Here is a 21,170-nt window from a genome sequence, read left to right as displayed (position 1 = left end):
AATCACATATATCAAGAGTTATTAGTTTTTACAGCTAAAATCATTTCATTGCATGTTCATTTCATTGCATGAACACATCATATATTGTTTATTCATTCACTGATGTATGTTCAAGTTGTGTCTACTTTTTTAGAACTTTGAAGGATGCTGCTATGAATATCCATGTGAGGTTTTATGCGGACATGTTTTCATTTCTCTTGGGTATTTACTTAAACGTTGAATTGTTGGGTCATGTGACAGTATATTTTCAGGCGCTGCAAAATCACTTCTATAGCAGCTATCCTATTTTATCATCTTACAAGCAATGTGGGAGGCCCCCTTCACCCAGCAGCCCTTTTGTGGTAAACGCATAGCATCTTTCAGTGGTTTTGACTGGCACTGCACTAACCACTAATGCGCTCATTTGCTTCTTAGCATCTTGAGCATCTTTGGAACAGTTTTGATCCTCTGTTCATTTTATTTAAACATATTTCTAATGGTTTATTTCTTTTTATGTGGACAGTGTTTTACCTGCATGTCTGCATGGGCACTGTATGCACCTGGTGCCTGAAGAGCCCAGAAGAGTGTGTCATAGTCCTTGCAACTGGAGATATGGACTGTTGTAAGCCACCACGGAGGTGCTGGGACTCCAACCCGGGGCCTCTGGAAGAGCAGCCAGTGCTCTTAACTACCAGCTGTCTTTATTGCTGAATTGCTACATAGGAGTTTATTGACTATTAACAATTTGCAACCATTTCTCTCTTCTTCCGAGGGTTATCTTCTCAGTTGTTAAATGCTGCCTTTTCAAACACAAAAGACTTTCATTTTGGTGAACTCCAGTAGTTTATCTTCTTCTCTTTTTCCTATGTTTTTGATATTTTACCTAAAAAATCGTTTCGTAGCTCAGGGTCACACCGATTTCCTCCTGCGTTTTCTTTGGAAAGCCTTCCTATTCGTCCTCTCCTGTGTAGTTGTGTGGGGCCGCCCACATTCGGTCTGTTTACTCTATACTGACTTTTATTACTCAAATCATCACTATCATTTTCCTTTTAATGTGCTTATGATTCCACTTTGAATATTTGCTTAGCACTTTCTTTCACTGAACTACATAATTTTTTTTCTATATGATGATAGTTCAGATAGGAAAGAATTGTGTTTACAAAATCTCTACTTAATAATAAATTATGGACAAATACATGTAAATCCTCTTAGCTGGCTTCTGATCCATCTTTGGACTGAGATAAAGGAGCTTATCCCTGTGTTTGCTAGGAACAGATAGAACGGTCTGGGGGCTGGGCAGACCCTTCATTGTGCAGCAGGAGAGAGCAGCACAACGTCCTCAGACCGAAAAGTCGAGCCCTGAGGCAAACCAGATGAGGGAAGTTGTGTCATGGGACAATGTTTCAAGGGACAAGCTGACGGGAGTCACGCGATTCTCAGCGCACTGCAGATAATCAGAGGCAGGGCAGTGCTGAGGCCACAAAGTGTGACTGACTGCATCCAAATACCAGCCGAAACAGATTGGGCGACTCGCTTAGCCTCTTGGTACCACAGTCTCCCATATTTGAAACGGAGGTGGCAATAGCTTCAGAATCGCCGAAGAGGTGACCAGCAAAGATCACTCACCATGACTGCCCAAGCTGTCCCTCACACTTAGGACACTAGTTTCCTCCAAACATTTATGCAAAGTCTTTAAAATTTACATCTGAGGTTTTAAAATTATTGTTGCTATTTGTGGTGCTGGGGATAGGATCTGGGCCCTTCCATGTAGCAGGCAAGGGCTCCATGGGCACGTGTGCTGTGTGTGCCTCGGTGCAAGATGGGGAGGTCCTCTCCTTTCCTGTGCGGATCCTGGGAGCTCAAGCTCAGGTTGTCAGGCTTGGAGGCAAGCCCCTTCACTGACTGAGCCATTTCACCAGCCCAGAGTTTTTAAATAACGTAAAAGAAAACATAACAAACCAAAGGAAGACAAAAATCACCTTTGCCGTTGCGATTGTTGGATATCAAATTAATACTTTAATGGTTTTCCTCATCCCTTCTTTTACATGCACACACGTGGCCATAGTGTTCGAGGGGAGCTGTCTCCGAGACTCCCATGCCTAAGTGGTGGTGCATACGACCCCTACGCCCCCTCTGTGCTGTAGGACACCTCTGCATTGACTTAGAATACCTTTGTAATGTGAATGCTGTGTCAGCAGCTGGTAGGCTATGTTGGTTTACAGAGCAATGGCCATGAAAAGAAAGTTTGTTTAAAACTAGCACAAACACAATTTAGCTCTTGAATATATTTTTGAGTCACAGTGTTGAACCTGTGGACGCAGAGAACTGACTCTGTATGTGCATTTTCTGTCCCACCTACAGCGAAGAGCCCTTTGTGCCAACTTACACTTTGATCCATGTAAGCTCTTAATGTTGATGTTTTTCATTCACTTGAAAATTCATTTTTTAGTGGAAGAACATCATGTACTTCCACCTTCTCTGAAGATTAATCTCCTTCTGGTCTGTCTTATAGAACTGGTGTAATCTCCCTGATCCACATCAGCTCACGGTCGCGTGGAAATTAAAATCCAAGGGAACATGAATAGCCTCCCACCATCCGGCAGTTTCCCACCCCTCCCCACTAAAGGCTCTTGTGGTTAACACGGTGACTGGCTGGAAGTGTTAGTCTTACCTGACTCAGTGGTGATGGGCAAGGAGAAAAATGTATCTGAGTAGAGAGGTTTTGTGAACTCTTTCAAGTCCTCATCAAATAGCTGTGTAAAAGCCCGGATACTGATTCTGAAAGAAAACAAGTTCATTTAAATGTAAATCAGTGCTGGAGCACAGTAAGGTGGGCTGAAGATTGTGTTCAAGGGGAAATGGTGGGTAGCTGGTTGTTTCCTATGTAGGGTCAGATGAATCATGAAATCAGACATGGGTTCATACAGTCACTCACTGATAATAAGGATGATAAGAGGAAAAAAAATAAACCAAGATCCCTACCATCTCAGAAACTCTAATTCCATGGAGGAAATCAGACAGCAAACCCATAGATACAATGTGTCCAATGGAGTGCCACTGATAAGGAATGAACATGGAATTAAAAAAAAAAAAAAAGAAGAAGAAGAAGCCTAACAAACTCGAAGTGTCACTACGGTGATGATCAGCAGAGTTCTGACCACAGGCTCTTTTCTATGTGGTTCTTCGACGTGCTTTGAGAAGTTACATCTCCTCTTGCCAACCCTCTGCTACATTGTCCTCCTCATGTAAAACAACGACAACAACAAAATACAAGAGTGCTGAGGTCTAGAAAACAAATGTGTGCACTTTGAGTTGATGAAGCTGAAGAATGTGAAACTCTTCAGGGTTCCTCTTGGCTGGTTCCTTTGTTTGTAAACATTCTATGAGCAATTTTGTGCCAAGTACTTGCTGCAGTGTATTGTAATCAATGACACATCTAGCTCCCCAGTTACACTGAACCCCCAAAGTCCAAAGAAGAGGGCAAGTAATTCTGTAGAGGGAAAAAAAATGCAGGACTCAAGGATGTAGGGCTAAGGGCTGTCAGTGAATCAAAGGGCAAATCTATCCGCCAGCTGTGGATGGCAGGTATGGATGGGGCTGGCTGAAGAGTGAGCTGGCTTTATAAGCAGGAGTGGAAAGCATCCCGAAGATGACGAAAACAAATTTCAAAGATTCAGAGATGTAGGAGAGCCATGCTACAAGAAGCTTGTTGGAGTGAGGGGTTAGAGGGCAAATGGTAGGATCGAGAGGTCTTGTAAACGAGTGGAAATCACAGGTGTGGTGTGACGAGGCTTGATCTGTCCCATACGTGACTCTTCAGAACAACTCTGTGATAATGTGCAGATGGAGACTAGAGAGCTAGGATGCTGCTTATAGCATGACACAGCTAAAAAGTAGCAGGGCTGGAGCTCAGATGGTGGGGCTTTCCCGAGGGCCTTGGCACCCGCTGGAAGATTGGTGGCCCTGGTCTAGACATAAACGTCATAGTTTCTTACTTGCTTTTCTTGTGGAATGCAGTACCGTAGCCCCCTCTGGCCGATTCACCCTGTGCCATTTCAGTTACCTAGTCAGTTGTGGCCCAAAAATGTTACACGGAAAATTTCAGAAATAAATAATTTTTAAATTTTAAACTGCATGCCATTCAGAATAGCAAAATGAAATCTCACACTGTCCTATTCTCTTCCATGCAGAGGATGAAACATTCCTTTGTTCAGCATTTCTGTGTGTGTGTGTGTGTGTGTGTGTGTGTGTGGTGTGTGTATGCTACCCCCCCCAGGTATGGTGGCACATGCCCTTAATCCCAGGACTCAGGGAAGCAGAGGCAGACAGATCTCTGTGAGTTTGAGGCCAGCCAGGTCTAACAAAGCAAGTCCAGGACAGCCAGGGCTACACAGAGAAACCTTTTCTCAGAAAACCAAAAAAAAAAAAAAAAAAAAAATGTCTACAGCCTTATCTTCCAAAACAGGAGCATAGGTTTCCTCTCTCTTGGGGATGCTGATGGGGTGCCTCTGTTTGCTTTTGGAAACACAATGCAGAATAAGAATGCCACACATTCCTAGGGCTGGAAGTCTGTTAGCTGCAGCTGTGCTTTCTGGGAGCCAACAGCTAACAGCTGCCACATTCACCTGCCCCTCAGAGAGAAGAACAGGTGTTCCTATTCAACGGGGCTCCCTTCAGTCTGGGTCCAGAGCACTTTTGTATTTACGCACTTTCGAGAGGAAGTAGAATTTCAGTCTCAAAAGTGTATGATAGCACTTCATATTGTTTGGGTCTGCCTAAACTCAAGTCTATTTGAAGATTTTCACAACAGTGAGCATCGTAAATTACTTGACAAATGCTTAAGCAGTTGTAGCGGGGGGTGGGGGGAATGATCTTTTAAAAGCCCTCAGTGCTTCAAACAATGAGTTGGAACTTCTGTATGCTGTTGAAAACCCTTTTTGCACATTATCTGTGAATGGAGGCAGGAGCCCAACTTTTATAAATTACCCTCTATAATATAGAGTACTCTTGCAGCGTAGGCTATTAATCTTCAGGAGCTCATATGTAGCAGGCGCTCAGGCAGCTGAGCACCTCATAATGCGGTACATCTCTCTAGCAAATGATGGCAGTGCGTCTAACCTGTAGGCGGTGTGTGGCTTCAGCGGTCCATCACAGAAGTGTTGCTGACTGGGATCACATTTGCCGCCAAGGCTGTCCATCTCTCCTCCAAGCTTGATGTTAAAGCTCTTAGAACTGCTCTCGGGACTTTCAGCACATTTGCTGGCAAAATAATTGGTCTGGTAGACATGAACGGAAGCATTGTGCCTGTATTCCAGGTAGGAAGGGAGAGGGTGCTGTTGTTCTGGTCTTAGCTCATCCATGCCTGCAGGAGAAGACCCACAGTTAAAGACACGTGTGTGTGTGTGTGTGTGTGTATGGAATGCTATACCCCCAAGGCTATATGTTCATCCACTATCTTCTGTTATCCCATGATACAGACTCTGTGATCTCAAAAGATGCGATGAAACTATTTTTCTTAGGTGAATATAAATAATTTTATAATCACACACATGCACAATCAGTTTTCTAGAGTATCAAATAATCAGGTACATCAAATAATAACATTGTGCCACAGCTCCAGATAACTGGTAACTCCTCGTCAAGAGAGGGAAGCTACTTAATCTCTGTACCCTGTCAAACTGACTGTATTTGCAGAAGCTTGAATGACCTGGGAGACAGAGAAAAGATAAGAAAAATCATGTCCCAAGGCAGAGCACTTGTCCCCCAAGGACAACATGCAGATCCAGAGGTGACAGGCTGCTGTTATCTTGAGTACAATTGGATCCTGGCTCAAATCCTGGCTTGCTCTGAGCACTTCCCAGAATGCCCTCCTTCTCCACCCAGCCTCCTGTGTATTTGGGCACTGTGAACTTTTGATGCTACTTGAGGGAAAAATCATAATTAATAAGGAAAATATTAATAATAAACATGGTTGAGCAAATGTCCTTGTTGTATACTTGAGTATCTTTTGGATATATGCCTAGGAGTGGTATGGCTGGATCTTGAAGACTATTCCTAATTGTCTGAGAAAACGCCAGATTGATTTCCAAAGTGGTTGTACAAGTTTACATTCCCACCAGCATTAGAGGAGGGTTCCCCTTTCTCCATATCCTCTCCAGCATGTATTGTCACTTGAGTTTTTGATCTTAGCCATTCTGATGGGTAAAAGGTGAAATCTCAGGGTTGTCTTGATTTTAATCTCCCTAATGACTAAGGATATTGAGCATTTCTTTAAGTGTTTCTCTGCCATTCTATATTTCTCTGTTGAGAATTCTCTGTTTTTTAATTGGATTTTTTTATTTGGATTTTTTAATTGGATTACTTGATTTGTTGCTTTTTAACTTCTTTAGTTCTTTATATATGCTGGATATTAGCCCTCTGTCAGTCTGTAGGCTGTCGTTTTGTTCTGATGATAGTGTCCTTTGCTTTACAAAAGCTTTTCAATTTCATGAGGTCCCATTTACAAATGTCCCTCAACAGAGGAATGGATAGAGAAATAGTGGTACATTTACACAATGGAATACTCTCAGCAATTAAAAACAAGGAAATCATGAAATTTGCGGGCAAATGGTAGGATCTAGAAAAGATCATCCTGAGTGAGGTATCCAAGAAGCAGAAAGACACACATGGTATATACTCATTTGTAAGTGGATATTAGACATATAATATAGGATAAACATACTAAAATCTGTACACCTAGAGAAGCTAAGCAAGAAGGAGGTAAGATGATCAATCCTCATTCAGAAAGACAAATGGATGGACATTGGAAGAAGGAGAAAACAGGAAACAGGACAGGAGACTACCACAGATGGCCTCTGAAAGACTCTACCCTGCAGTGTATCAAAGCAGATGCTGAGACTCTTAACCAAACTTTGGGCAGAGTGCAGGGAATCATATGAAAGAAGGGGGAGATAGAAAGACCTGGAGAGGACAGGAGCTCCACAAGGAGAACAACAGATCCAAAAAATGTGGGCACAGGAGACTTTTCTGAGACTGATACTTCAACCAAGGACTAGCCATAGATATAACTTAGAACGCCTGCTCAGATGTAGCCAATAGCATCTCAGTATCCAAGTGGGCTCCCTAGTAATGGGAACAGGGACTGTCTATGACATGAACTCAGTGTCTGGCTCTTTGATCACCTCCCCCTGAGGTGGGGGAGCAGCCTTGCCAGGCCACAGAGAAGGACAATGCAGCCAGTCCTGATGAGACCTAATAAGCTAGGGTCAGATGGAAGGGGAGGAGGACCTTCCCTATCAGTGGACTTGGAGAAGGGCATGGGAGGAGATTCGAGAAGGAGGGTGGGATTGGGAGAGAATTAAGGAGTGGGCTACAGCTGGGATACAAAGTGAATAAACTGTAATTCACATAAAAAAATAAAAATTTAATAATAAAAAATAAATAAGGGAAATATTATAGAGATGAGATTCTACCTCCAATGTCCTTTAAGAAATGGGTTTGTCACAGCACCTTGGACTTTGTTTAATAAGATCTGCTCACAGTGAGTATCTCTTAGAAATATTTTTTACTGATTTATTGGTATTTTATTGATGATTACATCTGGGGATTTGTGTGTAGAGAAGGAATTTCCCAGAAGAGAATAATTCCAAGAACTGAGGTCCTCATATTCTGAGGACCTGTTTTTTTTTTTTTACATTTTTATTTTTATATGAATTACAGTTTTTCACTTTGTATCCCAGCTATAGTCTCCTCCCTCCTCCCCTCCCAATATCACTCTCCCTCCATCATCTCCTCCTGTGTCCCTCTATTAGTCTGATAGGGGAGGTCCTCCTCCCCTTCCATGTGACCCTAGCTTATCCGGTCTCATCAGAAAAAGGTTCTAGACAAGGACTTCGGGGTTCTACTTTACTACTCTCTTCCTAAGGACCCCACTGAAACCCCAAAGCACCTTTCAAAATGTTCCCTGGGTCCGTCCTTTTATAAATCCCTTCTTCCATGGCATTAGCCAGTAGAGCTCCCTTGGACCAGTGTACATATGTCCCAGACGAGAGGTGACTTCCTGTATTTGGCTGGTTGTTTTGGCATTAATTTACCTTTCCTGAAATGGATATATCATTTTGCTGGCAATATCTGAAAATGAGTATTGCCTTTAAGATGAGTGTCTGGCTGGTTTGTTATCTTGGGTTCTTAGGGACCATCCCTCACCTCTGAGGACATTGATAACGGAGACCCACCTGGCTGTGGAGCGCAGGGCCAGCGGTTCTATGGGTATGAGATTTTGGTCACTGCCCTAGATGCATGTGGAAGCCCATTATCTTCATTGCCGCCTAATTAAAGTCTGTTCACAGCTCACAAATTTATCTCCAATTACAGGGTGTGAGGAAATCAGGGATGCACCATTGACCCTTGAAATTATTTAATTAATTATGCATAACCAATTTAGTACAATGAAACAGAATGTAAAACCATACAGACTGTTAAATATCCAGTGAAACTAGAACACCATTTAGTCTAGAAATTGTTCTAAGTGTTTGTCATGTTTAAAAATTTCCCTTTGCTTATAAATGGCCCAAAGTTGGTTAGAGATGCTTAAGAAATTTATGTATAGCACCTTAGATAATTCTGAGAAATATAAGGAAGGCGAAATAGACTGTGTGCTCTGGAATCTCTTTTGCAGAATTAACACTTAGGGCCTTAACAGCAAGTGAGTGCATGTACCTCCAGTTCAACACCTCCTGTAGGTGCTTTGACTGAATGTGTCAATAATAAACTCCAAAGGTCACAATTCAGTGTGTATCTTGGTGTGACCGTTACTGCGTAGCATTTGCCCAGTCTGTGGAAACTGGGTAGTCCCTGCGTAGTCTACAAAACTGCATAATGAAATGCATTGCTAAAAAATAAGAGTTGGCCGTTGCCTGCTTTTGGATCACTTTCCCCTAGCTGGGCTGCCTGGTCTGGCCTCAGCGGAAGAGGATTCATTTAGTCCTGATCTGACTTGGTGTGTCAGGTTGGGTTGGTACAGGAGTGGGGAGGGGGTAGGAATCTCCTTTTCTGAGAAGGGGGGAAAAAAAAAAGGGAAGTGGGTGGGATGGGAGGAGAGAGGGGGCTTTGATCACCATGTAAAGTGAATAAATACATTTAATAAAAAAGTTTAAGATTTGGGTCTGGTAATTGCATGTCTGTAATCCCAGCCCTGAGGAAACTGAGGCAGAAGACTCATGAGTTTCAGGTCAGCCTGGGCTACAAAGTGTGGGAAAGATCGTATTGACACACACACACACACACACACACACACACACACACACACACACACGAAAAAAAAAAAAAGAAAAAGAAAAAGCCTGCCACTCAAAACAAGCAACAGTAAGATCAAGCAAACGGAATTCAGAAAAACAAACTCTGTAAAAGAGTGATATTTCAAATGAACATCATTTATCCCTTGTAAGCTTTTGGGAAGTTTTGAGAATTGATGCATAGTTTGGGAGTATCTGGCTGTCAGAGGCATTTGGGACAAAGAGATAAATGATCTTGAGGTAGATTGCTACTTAAATGCAGAATTATGAAAAAAAAAAAAGAGTGAATAAAATTGGTAGGTAGCCAAGATGGTATTTCATTTCCAATATTGCTTGGGAAATAGTAAGTGCTCTAAAAACGGATTGTACTTTTTTTTAATTGCTTTTGTTACATAGCACACGATGGCCTTAAACTTAAATAGCCCTTCTGTCTCAGCTTGAGGGCTGGCTTCTTCAAGTGTGGGCAACTCTGTTTAGCTCAATGGTTATTGTTTTGTTATTTTTAAATTCTCCTTTATGCCCAAAGATGACAGGGTTATCTTTAGAACAGGCGTATCTGTAGACCCTTTATAACAGGCTTCGTTGCCAAGAGCCTCTGGGCAGCTTTGCTTGTAACTATCTCCTTGTATCTCGCAGAGACAGAACTGAGTTTGAAAACTTAATTTTCTACTCTTCAAACTTGTTGTCAAAGGATCCCTCACATGACCTTTAAGAAGGAAGCTCTGTGTCTCCGAGTTCATCGGTTTGTCATTACTTACCGTCAGCCTCTCTCACCACCACTGCGAAGTATTTCACAGCTCCGTTGGTGTCACTGAACCAGCTACAGTTGACGGTGAAGTTGATGGAAGATTTGCTGATCAGCACATCCTTTTCATTCACACGGATGTGCGGAGGCGGTGGAGGAGGGCCTAGAAAAAGAGGTGGGGAGCCAAGAAGGGTCATAGGGGTACTCTCTCCTCCTGAACAGATCAGAGAGGTGAAGTCTGAAAGAGGCTAACAAAAGGGGCGTCTTTTCTGCAGGATTTTCTCGGGCTGTAGCATTAAGTTCCTTAAGAGCTCCACCAGTTCTAGATAACTGGATGAGGCACTTAAATCCCGACTCGTTCGCGCACGTTAACATTGACTTGTTAGTTATGGAGAACTCTACTCAGAGAAAAGTCGATGTTTCCTGGAGCCATTTGATCCTCTGCTCCATGTAATAACAAGACAGGGTTATATATATATGGACTGTGGGCAAGGGAATGGGAGTGATGGAAATGACTGAGAGAGATGGAGATGCAAAGCCTTCTACCCTGTGTGACAGGAGCTCGAGTGCAGACCTTTGGGAACACTTACGGTCTATCATAGTGATGGTGCTATCTTCAACCACCTCACTGGTCACCCCGGCCGACTGCACCTTGATGGACACCAGGTACCTCTTATGAGGCACTAACATCATGATGTTGAGGAGAGATTTTTCTTTCTCTAGCTTTCTGGAAAACTCAATTTCTTGGGTATCCATTTTTCGACATTCAATGCTATAGCCATCAAAGTCGGAATCAGGTGGTATCCAAGAACAGGCAATGGCCGTCGAGTTCTGAGGGCGGCAGTGCAGGTTTTGTATCTTGTCTGGCTCTGTAGGTGCAAGGGGAAGAGACACAATTCAGCGCTGTGGACATTTCCTCCGGCACTTTTGGGGATAACCGTCTAAGATGTAAACAGACAGTCTCCGCAATTTACTGAATTGCTTTTTAGGGAAGATATCTTTAAAGATCTTTCAGGAAAATTTCTGGCTGGCTATTAGACTGCACTCTGAAAAAAAATACTGTTTAAGTTGGGCTATGGTGCTACATGCCTTTAATCCCAGCACTTGGGAGGCAAAGGAAGGCTGAGCTTTGTGAGTTCAAGGCCAGCCTCGTCTACAGAGTGAGTTCCAGGATGGACAGAGCTACACAGAGAAACCTTGTCTTAAAAGACAAGAGAGAGAGAGAGAGAGAGAGAGAGAGAGAGAGAGAGAGAAAGAGAGAGAAAGAGAGAGAGAGAGAAACAGGGCCAGGGAGATGGCTCAGTAGGTAAAGGGACTAGCCAGCAAGCCTGATGGCTGGAGTTTAGTCCCTGCAATCTACATGATCAGAAGGACAAATGACTTCCCCAGGTTGTCCTCTGATCTCCACACACATGTGTGCTGTGGCGTGCACACACATGCACACTCATGAGAGCACACACAAAAGTAAATAGATAGATAAACAAATAAATGTAAAAGAAATAGTTTAAAATGTAGCTCAGGATGTAGCTAGGTAATTTAGCACTTGGCTGGCACATGTGAAGCCAAGAGTTCTCTCTTCCACATTGCAAACCCAAACCAAAACAATACAACGCTGAAACTGCCCACTGAAAGTGAAAGCACTGCCCCTTTAGAGAAATCACCAGAATGCTTGGAAAAACATCTGTGAGCACACTGGAACTGGCTAGACAGAAGGTGAGGCGAGACCCCAACCTGAATGCAAAGTCTTTACCAACACGTCTGGACAAGTAAACGACTTCCCACCTCTACAACCCATCTGTGCAAACTACTTCATACAGTTATTGCAAAGATCTCAGGCTGGAAACATGGACAGCCACCTGGAACCCTGGCTGGCAGAGTCATTACTCCATAAACACTGCTGAATGTGAGGCTGAGAAATAACTTCGGTGACTCGTTATCCTCCAAGTGCTAGCATGCTAACTTCCATCTCCTTCTTCCAGTCTCTCCTGGAAACCTGGAAGGAATCTATCAGTCTATTTTCTACTCAGAGTAAGTTTCTAAAACCTAAATATGGCTGCGGTGTCTCTGTGGGTTTAGGGCAGCCTGACTTCGTGTGAAGCCCCACATTGAAAGCCTGGCAAATAAGCCATTTGGGCTCCTTTCTTCTTCATGCTCATTCTCTGCCCAATTAAACTTCACTCTGCTCCTGGAGAGAGAATGTTGCCACATTTCTCTCTCCTCCCCCAGGGTCTTCCAGTGTTTTATTTTCTCTACCTATTCTCCACTTCTTTTTTTCACCTGTACCCGGTGAATTCTGTTCTCTGTACGTTTCAATTTAGATGTTTCTTCTTTCAGGAAGCCTCCTTGTTTTGGGTCAAGTGCCTCTGACATGAATTCAGTGACATTTATTTCCCTTTCACACCCAAAATGCAACTTTCTTTCAATGACAGTCCTGTCTGCCAAAGCTCCACGGGGACAGGGATCACTTCTTTGTTGAGTATTGCTCTTAATGCTGGATGAATAAAGAAATCAAAGGAGACGTCTACCCGAATCCAAGTCTAGCCATCTCAAACTAAACTGTGCATTCAACTCAAGCCCCACTGTAATAAGATGGTCCTCTCATCCCATCGGAAACCCAAGATAAGCGAAACAAGCCGTACTTGTCCTCACAGACCCAGAAATTGGTTTGCTGTAGGTTTTCCAGGAATCTCCGCTGACAGTCTTGACGCTGAACTGATAGGACCTCCCTGGGCGAAGCCCATACACAATGCGTCCTTCTGACTTTCTGCTGCTGTAGGGGTTGAAGACTGTCAGCGCATCTCCAGGGAGCCACTGCAGCTCAAAGTCGTTGTAATCTGTCCAGTCTGGGGGTCCCTTCCAGGTGATGGCCAAGGAAGTGTTCGCAACATCAGCAAATGACAAGAGACTGGGGGGACTTGGGGCTATACATAAAATAAAAGGGAAAGCCACACAGTCAGATTTGTGACATAACGGAATGAGAGCACTGAACTGGACATCAGATCTGCTTTAACGTACAGAGAGATAACATAGCGATAGGTGTAGACACTTTCTTTTATAGAAACTCTCCTGTATAAGGCACTATCTAGCATTTTATATGCCTTTTCTTAACTATTCGTAACCATAGCCTCCTGACTAGAGTGCTACAGAGCAGGAGTGTGTCCTGGGTGTGTTACGTGTTTAGGAAAGCATTCCACCGTATTGGAAAGCAGTAGGGCTGGAGCTCAGAGAGAGTTCTGTCCAGTTTTAGAGAATCTTGGGAACTGACTTCAAGGCGGGATACAGAGATTATCTGTGTGCATGAGAGGCAAAATAGCACACAGAAGAGACTACTCCATCGCAACACAATGGTGATGCATTAGTTGTCCTCATTTTTTCTACCTGAAAATGGAGGCTGAGATGCTCAATGGTCTTCTTGCACGTGAGTGACAGCCCAAAATTAAGAACCTGGTGCTTTTTCCACAAAGCATATCTTGGTTTTGTTTTCTCATTGTGTGCATTATGTGTGAGCATGTGCCCATCTCTCTCCTTTTTGTGTGTGTGTGTACATGTGTGTGTACATGTGTGCTTGTGTGTCTTTGTGTGTATGTGAGAGAGAGAGCACATGAGAGCATGTATACATCTCATGGTGCATGTATGAAGGTCAGAGGACAACTTCGGATATTTGCGTTCTACCTTGACTGAGGCCTGGTTTCTTCTGTGTCTGCCCCTGTGTAGGCCAGACTGTCTGTCTACAAGCTACTCATGTCCCCACCTCCCATCATGCCTTAGGAGGGGATGGGGGGATTACAGACATATGCTTTCAAGCTCCACTTTACTTGGGTCCTGGGGATTTGAACCTAGCTCCTCATGCTTGAGCAGCAAGTCGCTCTACCCCCCAAACCATCTTATCCCTCAAATCATAATTAAAGCGCTTCTCAGCATTTGACTGGGCTTCTTACCTGTTCTGCCCTCCCCTGTGACTTGATTGCTGAGGTCCCCACTGTGCGTCACCACACACAGCGTGTATTTCCTTCCAGGAACGAGACCTTGAAAGCGCCACTCTGTCAGGCCCTTGTCCTTCCAGCTCTCCTTCTTCGTGCCATTGGGGTTGTAGAGAATCAGCTCGTAGAAGTCAAAGTCCCCGGAGGCCGGGCTCCAGCTGAACCAAAGGCTGTCTGTCATGTTCCGATTGGATCCTCTGAGATGATTCACGGCAGCTGGGACTGAGAAGGAGAAAAACTCACGCTGAGGACAGAACAGGTGCAAAACTATGCTGAGCCACAGGTGAGAGCCTGAGCTGGGCTGGGCCCATGGTCCAGTTGCCTGCACTGTGGACTCTGAACCATCGGGTTCTCGCCGATGGTTCAGAGTGCTCACGCTGGGCTCATATCGGATAGTAATGGTACAAATTAAAACAAGTCAAAGCAGGTGGTGGTTCTTCATAATGGACCATTCAGTGGCTGTTAGTTAGGCAGCAATGTGCTGGTTAGCTTCTAAAAGATCCAGAAAACGGTCTCAGCTTCTTCTAGACTGACTCACCACTCTGACAGCCACCATCCTGTAACCATCCTCTGAGTCTACCGTTAGCTTCTCAGTTACATCATTTTCTGACTGACCACAGTGGTCAGTCAGTGTGAGTGAGTGTGTGTGTGTGATTTGTAGTTCACCCCCTTGGACCTGCTCTGCCCTCCATCTATTCCTCATAGGAAATTGCAGGGGGTAGTTTGACTAGGGCCACTAGAGGAGCAGGGGTAATTTTCCACAAACCCCGTTAGATAACTAAACAGAGGCAAAGGAACAGAAGCCCATGGAATGAGGAGGACACAACTCATCCCTACTCCAAGTTAGGAACAAAGGTTTCAATCACACACAGTCACCTAAAGCTCCGCTCTGGACAGAACGGGCAAGAAGAACAAGTCAAGGCTGAGCCAATGGCTGTGACGGCACCTCCCTTGCCACCCGTTACTGTTTAAGCCTGGGTCCTACCTGTTCTGCCGAATATAAAGGACTCGTTGGACAGCTCCCCACTGTGTGTCACAATCACCATCTTGTACATGCGGCCTTGTAGCAAGTTCTGGAAAGAGAAGCTCTGCACCAGCGGGTCAACTTGAGCCCTTTCCTGAAGCGTTCTGTCCGGGTTGTACAGAAAGATGTTGTACCAGCTGAGCTCGCCCTGCGAGGCGGTCCAGCTGAAGGACAGGTGTCTGGTGGAGTTCTCTGTGAGCCTCAGGTTGGTGACAGCTGCTGGGACTGGAGAGTCAAGGGACAGGAGGGTGGGTCAGCGATTTTGGATCCCAGACACAGACCAGGACTGACACCCTTCATGGACACATTCAACCCCAAACCTAACATCCTGCTTTTAGGGTAGTCGGCTTTCGATAGATGCAAACAACGGCTTCCTAGTACGGGCTCCCCTGAGAGGCTTTGGTGACTGCCCTTTTCAGCTGACGTGTGTCTGTCTCTTATTTTGTCTGTGCTCCAGACAAGAATTTCATGTGCTTTGGGGGGCAGTGGTTCTCAACCTGTGGGTCACGACCCCCACAAGGGTAGCATATCTGATACCCTGGATATGAGATATTTACATTGCAGTTCACAGCAGTAGCAAAATGCCCGTTTCAAAGTAACAATGAAAATAATTTTATGGTCAGGGGAGGGGGGGTCACCACAGCGTGAGGAACTGGGTTAAAGGGTCGCAGCATCAGGAGGGCTGAGCAAACCACTCACTGCCTTCCGGCACCATGGCCAGAGTTCCTATTGCCCCATCACTGTCCCTGTGTATCGCGCTGCAGGAGAAGGAGCACGCGATCGAGAATGGAGAGCCATGCTTGCAAATTCCACGGCCGCCAGAGGGTCTACACCTCAGGGAGCTTGGTCAAGGCGAAGGCCTATGAATCTGAAGATGCGCATGGCAGCTGAGACACTGCTCCATCCTTGGTGGCTGTGGGGTCAAGCACAAGCCTGTTCACGGTGTTCAGGACCGTGTTTTGTTACTGAACGCCCATCGATAAATCTTACTCCCTGCCCGAAGGGAACAGCAAAGACATGGATCCCCAAAACTAAAGAAATAGGAAGTTTGTGATTTACTGATGCCAAACCATTTAGTTTACAAAAGGGCCACAAGAGGACAGGAAACAATGGTGGGAAATTACCGCCATAGACACATTTAAGATACAGAATAAAAGTTGATTTGATCTGTGCATCTAAGTATTTTTCTGATGTCCATTAGAGTAAAGATCAAAAGATTACCTCTGAGTGCTAGCAGAGGACTCAGAGATGATTACTAGACTGCAGAGGGGAGGCCCTAAGGAAGAGGAGTGGATGTGCAGAGAGGGAAAGCTAACAGTAGGTATGAGAAAGAAAAACAACAGGAAAAACCCAAATCACTCTAAAAATGACATGGGTTAGGTTTTTCACTGGGGTTTTGACCTGCAGCGTTTCCAGATGTTGAATAAACCTAAGCATCTTTTCCACCATAAGTTTATTGGCCACATGAATTCTACAAGCACACTTTGGTGGGCATGGTGGTGCATGCTTGAAACCTCAGCTCTTAGGAGGCTGTGGTAAGAGGCTTACCCAAGGTCTGAACCATTATGGTCAGTGGGGTGGGCTGACATAGGCTAGCCATAGCTATTTGGAAAACCCTGTCTCAAAACAAAAATCAAGCACACAGTAACCTCCACTCCAACACACACAAAAGCCAATCCAACCCAACCACCATCTCATCATCCTTTGTCCACTATAACTCAAATAATTTGCTATTAGATATTGGAATTCATTATACATTCTGGATGAAAATAACTTTGTGAGGCAAACAGGGTCCCCAACATTTGCCCAGTTCTTTTGGTTGCCTCTTCCTTCTGGTGGCTGCTTGACTTTGTTGCACAGAAGCCTTTCTGTTTGCTATAACGTGCCCACCCTTGCCCCTGCTGGCAATTGTAACTGGACACACTGATGGCTTGAAGTGTTTTCCTGTTGTCTTGATACTTTCAGGTCTTACAACTAAGCTATGGTGTGTATGCTTTTAACGAGACCAGCTAGTCAACATAGTAAGACCCTGTCTCAGAAACAAACAAAGAAACAAACAAACCTTAGGCCTTTGATCCATTTTGAGTTGTTGTTTTTTTGTTTTGTTTTGTTTTGTTTTTTTGGTTTTTTTTTTTTTTTTTTTTTTGTAGCTTTGGCTGTCCTGGACTCACTATGTAGACCAGGCTGGCCTTGAACTCATAGTGGTCCACCTACCTCTGCCTCCCTGAGTGCTGGAATTACAGGCGTGTGCCACTGAACTTGAACAGCTTTTAAACACTATTTATTGAAGGGGTTGTAGCCTTTTATCCAGTAATGGTTTTGGCACCATTGTTAAGAATCAGTTGGCCTCAAATATGTGAGATTATTTCTGAATGCTCCACTGTAATCCGTTGATTAGAATGACTGTTCCTTATGGCGCTGTAATGCTGTTTTGATTACTGTAGATTTACAGTGTATTTTAAGGTCAAGTAGTATCCTACTTCCAGCTTTGTTCTTTTTACTCAAGATTGCTGTAGCTACTTAGCCATCTTTTGTGCTAATTTTAGAATGTTTTTCTAGCTCTGTGAAACTTGATGGGCACTGAACTGAATCTGTAAGTCACTTTAGGTGACTTATATTTTGGTAATATTCATATTTATAATACATTAGTGTGGAAGGTCTTTCCACTTTCGTGTTTGTATTTATTTTTCAATTTTTTTTATGAGGGATCTATAATTACCATTGTAGAGGCCATTCACTCTCTTAGGTAACTTTCTAGGCATTTTATTTTCTTTGTAACTATTGTGAACGGTATTCTGTTCATGATTTCCTTCTCAGGAATTTTGTTATTGTTGCACAAAAATGTTTTGATTTTTGTATGCTGATTTTGCATCCTGGAATTTTACTGAATTTGTTTATCAGCTCTAACAGGCTTCTGTGGACTCAATAGGTTTTCTTGTGTGTGTGTGTATGTGTGAGATAAATCATATCCACAAGCAGTGATAATTCAATGTTCTCTCATCCTACTTGTGTTGTTTTTCCTCTCAGTTCTTTGTCTTGCCAACTTTCTCTGAGTAAGACTTTCAGTGTTACATTGTACAAAGATAGTGGGACTAGATAGAGCTATCTTTTTCAAGATCATGAGTCTCAACCTGTGGGTCATGACTCCTTTGGGAGACAAAATGACCCTTTCACAGCAGTCACATAAGACCATTGGAAAATACAGAGTCCTGGCACAAGAGTCCTCAAAGGTTGGAGGATGCAGAAGATCAGAGAGTCAGATCTAGAGATTGAAATGACATCATTACTGGGCCACACTACGGGCCAAGGGACGTGAAAAAGGCATGGAGTGAGTGGATTACTCCCTGAAGAACTTCGAAAGGCTGTTGACACCACATGACATCTTATTTCAGTTCCAGTTTCTAACTTTGAGGAGGGCTATATGCTAGTACCTTTGCACCATTTCAAATGGTCAAGTTTGTAGCAAAGTAGGCTTCGGCCACAGTCAACTGATGGTGCCGGTTTTAATGACGAGACAGAATTGGAGTATGGCGGGCTAAAACCCATGTGGCTTGGCTGGCTCATGTGGGACTGTGAAATAAGGATGAATGTGACTAGAGTGACATACCCTTCCCCCAGCATGGCCTCACTCTCTCACCTTCCAGTGTCCACACCACAGCAGACAAGGAGGGAGCTGGCCCAAGGCAGGAAGCTGTGTCACTCACCCGTCCGGCCTTCAGCCTGGGCTGCCTTACTAGAGAGTCCTCCGCTGACAGTTACGATCTGCATCTTGTATTTTTTGCCGGGCGTTAGCTCTTCAAATTTGTGCTGCTTGGCGGTAGCTGCCTCTGACGTGTTGCTCAAAAGAAGCCCGTTCTCATTCAGAAGCAGGATGTCGTATCTTTCCGCCACGCCGACAGCTTTCTGCCAACTCACTGTCAGGGAGTTACTGCTGTACGCATTGTCTGCAACGACCCCCTGGACGGACGCTGGAACTTCAAAGAAACAAGAAGAGCAAGAAAAACTCAGGCTCAACCGCTTAGAGCAAAGCACTCAACTGAGGAAAATTTTTCTAAACTCACAGCGCACAATTGCACTTTCATTCCCTAAAATTTTTGAATTTTTTGAAAAAAAAAGTCTGAAAAGTGCATAGTTACAAAGACTTCTGTCTATACATAAATTTTGAAACATCCTTTTTTTTTTTTTTTAGCAGGTATACATTTCCCCCATCACACTTAATTATTTTAAAGAAAATCTCTATCAAGACAAGAGCATACGAAGCAAAGATGAGGGATGCTCTTGAAACTGCTGCAAATTGTAGGCATCTTTAAATCAGACTTTCATGTGCAGTTTTAAATTAGACCCATTCGTACGTGGTTCCACTGTGGAGAATCGGGGCGCCCTCTATTATCTGGGTTCCTGCCAGCTAGGGGCTTACCTGTCTGCCCGAGCGCGTCCACCTGGTTGCTCAGGGACCCACTGACAGAAGCAATGACAATCCTGTATTTGGCTCCGGCTTCCAGTCTGTGGAAAACGTGCTCAGAGATGTGCTTGGGGATAGTCTGAGATTCAACCTTCTCGTTCTGCCTGAATGCTGACACCACGTAGGAGTCCATGTCTCCCCCGCCTGGGGTCCAGGTTACCATCAACCTATCTGTGGCTCCGTTGGCAGAAACGTGAACATTCTTGACAGTACTGGGAACTGAAAGAGAAAACAAACTTAAGAAAACATCACTTAAGAAATGAACAATGGGGATATTTAACTAACGTTTCCAAGCCCGGCTGGGGGTGTGGCTCAGCGCTATGACACTTGCCTATCATATGAGGCCTTGGGTCCCCTCCCTAGCATCTCCCCAGGTTGTGTTAAAAACGTTAAAATTGCTTTTTAACATTTTACCATTTAGTGAAAGGGTGTGTGTGAAAAAAAAAGGTACAAATTTGCCTTTTTATTTTTCTGACTCTTCTGCCCAAACAGAGGTTAAAGAGAGAAAGTTCAGGGAGAGATCAAGACCAACGAAGAGAAATGAAAATGGTAGCCATATATTGAGGGCTAGACTTGGCTTTCTTATTTACTAGCTATGCCATAATAGGGACATTATTTAATCTCCATACATTTGTGCATAAGAAAAATGCCAATGGTGATTATAGTAACGAGTCATAGGGTTGAGAAGACTGGACAGAATATACTCTGCTGTGGGGCTGCCCCATCCCCCAATAAGCTGTCAACTTGTATTATTAAAATGTGATCCCTCCTAAATTCCAAAGAACTGGTGCCCCATCAGGAGAGTTGTTTATTAAACCTATGATATAATCTGAGTGCCCCAGAAGCCCCAGCGAGGCACGCCCATTCAATGTTATTCCTCTGGAAGTTTCCTTGCCACCTCCATGTTAACCACGGGGGTTGTCACAGTCAGGACAGCTTTCTGCTCCTTGCGGTCTCTCATTTCTCCAAGTCTTAATCTAAACACCTGTACTATCAAACATGTCAAATACAACACTGCATCCACTCAGGCTCAAGAACAGTACTGCAAATTACCGGTGAGGCCCTCGATGAAGGCTGACTGCTGGACGTCGCCACTGACGGTCAGGACAAGGATTTTGTAATGGCGCCCCGGGGTGAGCGCGGTGAACTGGTACTCGGTGGCGGTGTTTACGAGGTGAATGGGTGGAAAGACTTTCATGTCGTTGAAGAGCAGCTGGACCTCGTACTGGTCGACGTCCCCACTGGCTCTTGACCATGTCACGTGGAGATCCTCGGTGCTCCTGTTGAGGAGTGTGAGGCTCTTGACAGGCTCCGGCACTGGGGAGAGAGAGGAGAAGCTATTTTAGGAAAGGGGCTGATCAAGTTTACCTGCATAGTTCGTGACTCACACTCAAGGAACTGCCAAACATCTCTCTCCCCCCGAAAAACCTTGAATTACTTCATGCAAAATTAAACAAGAAAAATTGAAAGCTACTACTTAAGTTGTGATTTTTTTCCCCCTGACATAAATCTTCTATGCTATATGTTGGTAGGATATAATTATAAAATGAGTTATGATCTCAATCAGAAGATAAAACAGGATGTCTAGAATTTTAATGCCTTGATGCAAGAAGACAGGGAAGAAAAATGAAACACTTGTTTTTTTTTTTTTTCTTCCTCCCTCACCATATTTGCTTTTATCTACCAA

The 21,170-nt window shown here is 44.1% G+C and overlaps 1 protein-coding gene across 2 annotated transcripts in view; it reads right to left on the bottom strand.

The window, feature by feature from the left end:
- Positions 1 to 21,170, bottom strand: part of Ptprb (protein tyrosine phosphatase receptor type B) — a 107,786-nt gene that overhangs the window by 24,817 nt on the left and 61,799 nt on the right. For both annotated transcript variants that reach the window (XM_055625993.1, XM_055625992.1), the window contains 10 exons: positions 20,537 to 20,800; positions 19,439 to 19,702; positions 18,726 to 18,995; positions 14,983 to 15,246; positions 13,956 to 14,219; positions 12,657 to 12,938; positions 10,608 to 10,886; positions 10,031 to 10,180; positions 5,098 to 5,341; positions 2,651 to 2,757 (listed from right to left, as the gene is read on the bottom strand). In XM_055625993.1, coding sequence (XP_055481968.1) covers positions 2,651 to 2,757; positions 5,098 to 5,341; positions 10,031 to 10,180; positions 10,608 to 10,886; positions 12,657 to 12,938; positions 13,956 to 14,219; positions 14,983 to 15,246; positions 18,726 to 18,995; positions 19,439 to 19,702; positions 20,537 to 20,800 — 2,388 coding nt within the window. The remainder of the gene's footprint in view (positions 1 to 2,650; positions 2,758 to 5,097; positions 5,342 to 10,030; positions 10,181 to 10,607; positions 10,887 to 12,656; positions 12,939 to 13,955; positions 14,220 to 14,982; positions 15,247 to 18,725; positions 18,996 to 19,438; positions 19,703 to 20,536; positions 20,801 to 21,170) is intronic.

Source organism: Psammomys obesus, unplaced genomic scaffold (assembly GCF_907164565.1).
Source record: "Psammomys obesus unplaced genomic scaffold, mPsaObe1.curated_primary_1811, whole genome shotgun sequence".
Classification (NCBI taxonomy): Eukaryota; Metazoa; Chordata; class Mammalia; order Rodentia; family Muridae; genus Psammomys; species Psammomys obesus.
Note: the sequence above shows the minus strand (reverse complement) of the source record. Positions and strands in the feature narration are given on the sequence as shown.